At 61.8% G+C, this 6,713-nt stretch overlaps 1 protein-coding gene across 1 annotated transcript in view; it reads right to left on the bottom strand.

The window, feature by feature from the left end:
* EPN3 (epsin 3) overlaps positions 1 to 6,640 on the bottom strand; it is a 9,852-nt gene extending 3,212 nt beyond the window's left edge. The window contains exons 1-7 of the mRNA XM_009637788.2: positions 5,913 to 6,640; positions 3,949 to 4,604; positions 3,444 to 3,562; positions 1,740 to 1,823; positions 1,348 to 1,455; positions 1,154 to 1,238; positions 596 to 904 (exon numbers count right to left, since the gene is read on the bottom strand). Coding sequence (XP_009636083.1) covers positions 596 to 904; positions 1,154 to 1,238; positions 1,348 to 1,455; positions 1,740 to 1,823; positions 3,444 to 3,562; positions 3,949 to 4,519 — 1,276 coding nt within the window. The 5' untranslated portion in view covers positions 4,520 to 4,604; positions 5,913 to 6,640. The remainder of the gene's footprint in view (positions 1 to 595; positions 905 to 1,153; positions 1,239 to 1,347; positions 1,456 to 1,739; positions 1,824 to 3,443; positions 3,563 to 3,948; positions 4,605 to 5,912) is intronic.
* Between the last annotated feature and the right edge of the window lie 73 nt (positions 6,641 to 6,713).

Raw genomic sequence — 6,713 nt, 5'->3', positions numbered from 1 at the left:
GGGCAGGTCTACAGGAATGCTTTAACAACCAGCACTGACCCCCAGGTCAGATTCTGCTCTCCTCCCCAGGGAACAAAACTGAGGGCAGCCCCTCCTCGGAGCCAGAGGAAGCACGGAGAAGGAACTGAGAGTGGCACTGGGCTCTGAAACACAGGCTGCTCCTACAACCGCTTCCCCATCTGCAACACAGCACCTGCAAGCAGCAACCGTCCCGTCCCAGCAGGGCACGTAGGGCTGTTTGGGGTGAGCAGACAAACAGGTATCACCGAGGGGGGGGACACCATCACCCCGCTGCTGGAGCGGTGCGGCGCCTGCTGTCCACTCCCACGGGAGGGCTCCGTTAACTGTGCCATGTTAATTAAAGCAGCCTATTCTGTGCAGAGATAAAGCCTAAAAGCTCCTTGAAGTCTCCAGGATGCTGAGGGGAGAGCAGAGGTCCCACTGCGGGGCAGGAGAGCGGGCAGGGGGTGCTTGCAGAGCTGACTGTGGGAGGAAGGGGGGGGAGCACCCCGGGATGCCCACTTGCAGGAGCGCAGGGATGGCCAACGCTGCCTGCGGTGCCCAGCAAAGCCAAAACGACGATCCGGGCTCTTACCAGGATTAGGAGGTTGCTCAGCCACAGCGGCCCAAGGGTCAGGAGCTGGCATAGAACCAGTGGCCTGGGTGGGGGGGGACGCTGTGCCCCAGGGGTCCGCAGGAGGGAAGCCAGAAGTCAAGGGAGCCTTCCCCCAAGGGTCAGAGGCTGCAGTGGTGCCAGGGGGGAAATCCCAGGGCCCGGCAGAGGGTTGCTGGGACGAGGCGCTCGCCTGGGCGAGGGGCTCCCCGACGGTGGCTGGGACTGGCACCCAGGGGTCAGCTGCACCAGCCCAGGCAGAGGCTGCTGGCTCCGCTTTGGGTTTCATATCTGAAAGAAGAAGGGAAGCTGTGGAAGAGGGGAATGGTGCAGGACACAGAGGGATGCTGAGGGGCAGGGGGGTGCCTGGGGGACCACTGCTTGCAGCAGCACCCCATGGGTGTGCAACAGACTGGGCAGCAGAGGGAGGAGAAGCAAGAGGTCCTCGCTGTTGAGCTCCTGAGGACTGGGGAGAGACAGAGGCAAGGGAAAGGTTTCTGCCACTGTCCCAGGCTTTGGCAGCCTGCGAGTTGCCCCCACCTGGCATATCCCATGGGTCAGCAGACGTGTGGCTGGAGGGGGCTGGTGCCGGCCCGAATATATCTGCCAGCTCCAGGATAGAGGACTGCAAACAGAAAAGGAATAAAGAGGTGAGGGAAACCCAGGGCAGACCTGCAGGATCGCCCCGGTATCCAAGGCTGGCTGTGAGACCATCCAGATCCCCAGTGCTGTACCTGGCTTTTCTTCATCTTATCCTCTTCCTCCTCTTCCTCCCTGCCCTGGGCAGTCTCCTCCATGGCTCTCTGCAGCAGGGAGTTCTCCCCTTGCCAAGCCCTCACCTCCTGTGGGGACAAGGGACAGGGCCCATGAGCTCAGCAACCCTGCAGCCAGCACCTCCAGGAGACAAATCCAGCACAGGAGCTGCCACCACATCCCCGAAAAGTCCCAGCATCCAAGCAGATGGCTCCTCCGGGGCCGAGCCTGCCAGGAGAGTGCTCAGCAGAAAGCCCAGAGCAGTGAAAGCAAAGCGGACACCAAAGCCAGGCAGTGTTTTGGGCTCCAGTGCCCCAGAAAGAAGCCCAAGTGCAAGGAGAGAGGAGTGCCCGGGGCTGCGGGGCACAGGTACCTTCTCATGCTCCTCTTTGCTCAGCGCGAGCGCTAGCTGCAATTGCCTTTCTTCATCTGTACTGGAAATTGGAGGAAGTGGCTTCTGCCAACAGAGCAAATTGGGTGACATTTCAGCTTGCCCTCAGCTCATGGGACAGCTCGGAGGTCCCTGTCCTCGCCACCACCTCTCCTGCAGCCCCTCACCTGACTGCACAGCATCTCCGTGCCCAGCCAGCCGGCTTTGCCTGCAGATCCCCAGCCCACTGACCCTATGCTCCCGAACCAGCTCCTGCTCAGGCCCCCCTGCGGCCACTGCCCCAGCTCCTTCCCCTACATCATCACCTGCCTCTGCATCTAGGCTGGAACAACCCTAAAACTAGGCAGCCAGCATCTCCCCCAGGAGGTTTTTGGGGACTTGGCAGAGGAGAGGGGATCAATTAGGTGTCCCCTCGCACCGGCAGCCTGCTGGGGAGGAGAGTTTGAGATGCCGACCGCCCTCAGTTTGGGAATCCTGCCCAGCCCTGCTCTGCTGGGGGAAAAGCTCCCAGGCCTGAGGCAGATTTTGGGGAGAGGCTGTCCCCATACCGCCATGGCAGCCCTGATCACCACCCCGTGATGCTTGTCCAGCAGTGTGGGACTGGCTGGGGCTGGGAATGGGGACCCCGGCGGGGCTGTGCGTCTGTCCACACCTGTACAAGTGTGTGTGAGCGGGCACACGTGTGCGCAGCCCAGACAGACTCCAACAGGCACCGCTTTCAGGAGCATCTTTCTACAGTGCTCATCGCAGCAGCATGTGGAAGCTATAAATACTCCGATTCCAGGACAAAAATAGGGATATTCACTCTGCTCTGTCTCCAAAAGAGCCTCTATCAGGCAGGGAAGACGTGCAGCAGCAAGCCCCGTCTCCGAAGCACGTCCCCTGCCCTGGCAGGACCGAGCTCACAGCCCCTCGGTCACCACGTCCCTCTGACATTGTGTGTCCGGCTGTACCTGCATGCTCTGCACGGGCCGTGCCAGCCGGCAGCAATCTCCGGCGGTGTGCAAATAAGCCATCCCACCTGGAAAAGGGGCCATGGCCAGCAGATAGGAGAGGGGACAGCCCTGGGGGTGGTTTCACAGCTGAGGACAGCAGCTTGCTCGCTGCCCACATCCCTGCTGGGCTCCTCCCGGTGCTGTTTTCCAGTGCTCCTTCTGGCCCGGTTTGAAAGGACCAGCCAGTGGGAGGGAGGACCCGGCCCCACCGAGCCCCCAGCCCGGTCCACAGCCCAGGGGATGCTGCTGGCCCCCACCACCACCACCACACAAACCGCAGCGTGGGGCAAGGCATTGCCTCCTAAAACCCCCGTGGGAAGGCAAGAGAAATAGGGGAGCTCAGACCAGAAGCCCTCAGCAGAAGAGGGCAGCTGGGTTTGCAGGAGGGGGTGTGGTGAATCCAGAAGACACCTCCCCAAGTTCACCCTGGGGTCTGGGAGGCTGGATGGGTCTAAGTCTGGTGCTGTCACCGCCAGTAGGAGGATGGGGAGCAGGGACAGGCGTGCCTCCATCTGGCTGCTGGTGGTTTTGGATGCTGGGTGTAGTGCAAGCAGCCTTGTGCGGTTGCAGGTGGATGCACCAGCATTGGGCAGCCCCTAAAATCCTCCCTCCTCCCAGGGAAATGACCCACCATGCCCACAGACAAGGCAAGGTGCAGGGAGGTGCCCCGGGGCGGGCAGAGCCACCCTACCTTCTCCGCCTCCTCCCGACTCATGGCCAGCGCAAGCTGCAGCTGCAGCTCCTCCTCGCCCGTCGTCTGGGGCCTCGCTTGCTCCAAGTCAGAAGCGAACCGTGGGGATGAGGATGATGCTGGGAGAAAACAGAGGAAAAGGGGAAGAAGCAGCATCAGGACTGGGCTATTTTGGGGAGCAGCCTCCCCCAGGCCCCATCCCAACGCCCGCAGCTCTGCATCATGGCTTCCCCAGAGGATGTAGCCCCACTTGGGAGCTCCCTACCATAAACGAGCTGTGGGTTTAAAGTTCAGGGCACCACCAGCTGCCACCACTGTTGGGGTTCACCGCTGGCCCAGCCAAACCTCTGCCCACAGCACAGGATACAGTTAGGTTCCACCGCCACCCCTCCAAAAGGTGGCAGGGAGTGATCGCACCAGGCAGGTCCAAACCGAATGCAATGCCTGCCTCCGCGAGCCCCCAGCCCCACGTGCGAGCCCCCAGGCCCCCGCCAGCCGCACTCACAGTTAAAGGAGGAGGGCGAGCCCCGTGCCCGGCCATAGTCGTCACCATAGGGCGATGCACGACGGCCATAGGTGACCTGGTGGCTGCCGCTGCCCATGCCCTCCAGGGCCATGCGCTCCTTGGTCTGCAGTGCGTGCGCCCGCTCCTGCTTCAGCCGCTCTTCGTCCTTCAGCAGTGCCATCACCTGCTTCACCTTCTCTCGGATGTTGATGCCCTGGTCCTTGCCATCCCGGTCCACGTACTGGAAGTCCTTCAGCGTCTGGATGGTGTAGAGGTTCTCCCGGCATTGGTGGGTCACCTTCTCAGAGCCGGTTTTGATGAGGTAGTCCAGGAGGGTGAGGGCTTTGTAGACGTGACGCCAGTTCTTGCCGCTGTCGTTCAGCCGCCGCCAGATCATGCCCATGACCTCAGCGAAGGCCACCGTGTTGAAGGTGAGGTCGGCAATCTCCGACATCAGGGAGCTGGGGGGTCCCCACGGGTCATTGGAGGTGGCCTCCCGCACCTTGATTTCTGCCTCCGAGTAGTTGTGCACGATGTTTTTCACCTGCCGGCGCAGCGCCGAGGTCGTCATGGCTGTGCGGTGCTGGAGACCCGCCGGCGGCGAGCAGGAACAGTGGAGAAGGGATGGGTGCTCACAGCCACAGCCTCACTGGTGCCTGAAGCAGAGAACAGGGACACAGAGCCATCAGCACCACCCTGACCACCAAGACCTGTCCCCAGAGCCCTCGTCTGGCCCCTGGGACGCTTCTCAAGGTGGAGGTGCCCATTGTCAGGTGTACTGTGCCAGGCTGCCGCTGCTCGCTAGCCCCAAGACACGCAGAATGCTCAAGAGGAAGAAAAAAAATCTCATAGCAAGCTGATACCCAGCACCGCAGAGCCACCAAGAGATTTGGCTCCAGATTCAGCAACATTTGGAGGAGATTTTACCCTGCACTTCTGCTTCTAAAAGTAACCACCTGAAAATGGCAGCTCCCTCCTCCAGATACTGGCTGCCTCAGCCCCACTGTCCCAGCAAAGCTGGTTTCAGGCCCCCCAGCCCTCACACCAGCCAGGGGCTCCCCTGTACCCCCAGATGCACTATCTGCGGCCGCATGCAGCCCCGCTCGCCCCAGCCATCGCCCCAAGGCTCTCAGTGCCACCAAGGATGTGTCGTGCAAAACCAAAACCCTGCTGTGAGTCAGAGCCTGCCACAACTTACCAGCGCTGGTGGCTGCTCAGGTGGGTTTTACCAGCAAAGTCAATAATTTTGCTGCCATGAGAAGCTGCAGGTAGGGAATGCTGATGGGGGGTTGCGAATTCAGGGTGCTCCAGCGCCAGCGAGCGGGATGGATAACACAGTCCCCCTGCTCCATAAACCCTCAAACTGCCTGAGCCTTCCCTGTGCCTAGATCCAGAGCCAGGGTGGCCGGAGCTGGTGCGTCCGGGAACTGCCCTAGTACCTCCTGGTGGTCGGTGCCCGTCCTTGGGACGCACTGCACCCGACGGATGCAGAAATCACATGGGTCAGTCTGGACCCATCTTCACATGAGCCCATCACCACTCTGTCCCCTACTCTGAGCTAGTCCTAATCCTCACTTTCTCCCTGCACCATTGGAAGACATCATTTACCCTTGTTTTATTGGAGGGCCGAGCAAAGCCAGGAGGCAGAGGCTGCCTGGAGCCCCCACTGCAGCTGCCACGAAACTCACTGGCAATTTTTCCCCGTCCAAGATAACGCTTGCGGGCAGAGGACTATCTCCCCTGCGCAGCAGCACCTGCAGACAGCGATTACTGGTTTCCATCCCACCACCCATCGGGGTGCCAGTACCTCCCTGGACCGCAGCCACTGTGCTGTGTCCAGCCGTCTCCTGGCTCAGGACACCGCTCCCTCCCGCTGGAGCTGGGCCGGGGCCATGCCGACGTGCCCACGAGCCACGCACGGTGCCCGCCACGCTCCCGTGCAACCCGTGCGACCGGTCCAGCACCTCCTGCTCCTGCGGGCCAGCGGCTGGGCGCCCCACGGCTCCGCCGGCAACGTCCCCCGTGAGTCAGAGAGGAGCCTGGCACCGCTGCGCTCGCGGGTGGCCAAAGTTTCTTTCAAGACGCTTCCCTGTATCAATTCCCTTTCGCAATGCAGCCCGTCGGCACGGCCTTTGGATCCTGCCGGGAGAGCCTGTGGTGCGGACAGCCACGCCGTTGCCCGCCTGGCATGGAAACACCTTCGGGACAAGGGCAGCGACGCAGCAAAGTCCTCCAGGACTTGGCTCCACGCTCCACTTTCCACCAACACCCAGGAGGGAGATAAAGTCGCATTTTCCAAAGGTGTCACTGGCCCAGCAAACACCAGCACTCCTCCTGCGGGGCAGGACGGTCCCTCCTGCCTCCAACAGGTCCCCTGGCAGGACAAACCCCAGGTCCAAGGTGGCAGGCTCCGGCACTGCTCATCCTGGCCGGAGTCCCGATCCCAGCTGGACTTCACCCGCCACGAGATGGCCTGGGAAGTCTGCATGGGAAGAGATGGGAAGCAGGGGCTGGGGCAGGGGTGAGAGAAGCGTGGCCCTGGCTAGAGGGCTTCCAGCGGCGTTAAAAGCAGCGGGGTTTATCAAACACAATATCCCCACCCCAGAGTATAAAGGGAGTGAAACAGAAGCTGTGCGGGAGATAAGGCGGCAGCGCCCGGCGGCTCAGATGGAATTACTGCAGTGACCTTGAGCAATAGGCTGCCAGGTGGGAGAAGGACACACGGGTGCGGGGACAGGTCCCCGTCGCCCCGCGGCCCGGCGCAG

Source organism: Egretta garzetta, unplaced genomic scaffold (assembly GCF_000687185.1).
Source record: "Egretta garzetta isolate BGI_Z169 unplaced genomic scaffold, ASM68718v1 scaffold34, whole genome shotgun sequence".
In the NCBI taxonomy this organism is placed as follows: domain Eukaryota; kingdom Metazoa; phylum Chordata; class Aves; order Pelecaniformes; family Ardeidae; genus Egretta; species Egretta garzetta.
This window is presented reverse-complemented; position numbering and strand designations above follow the sequence as displayed.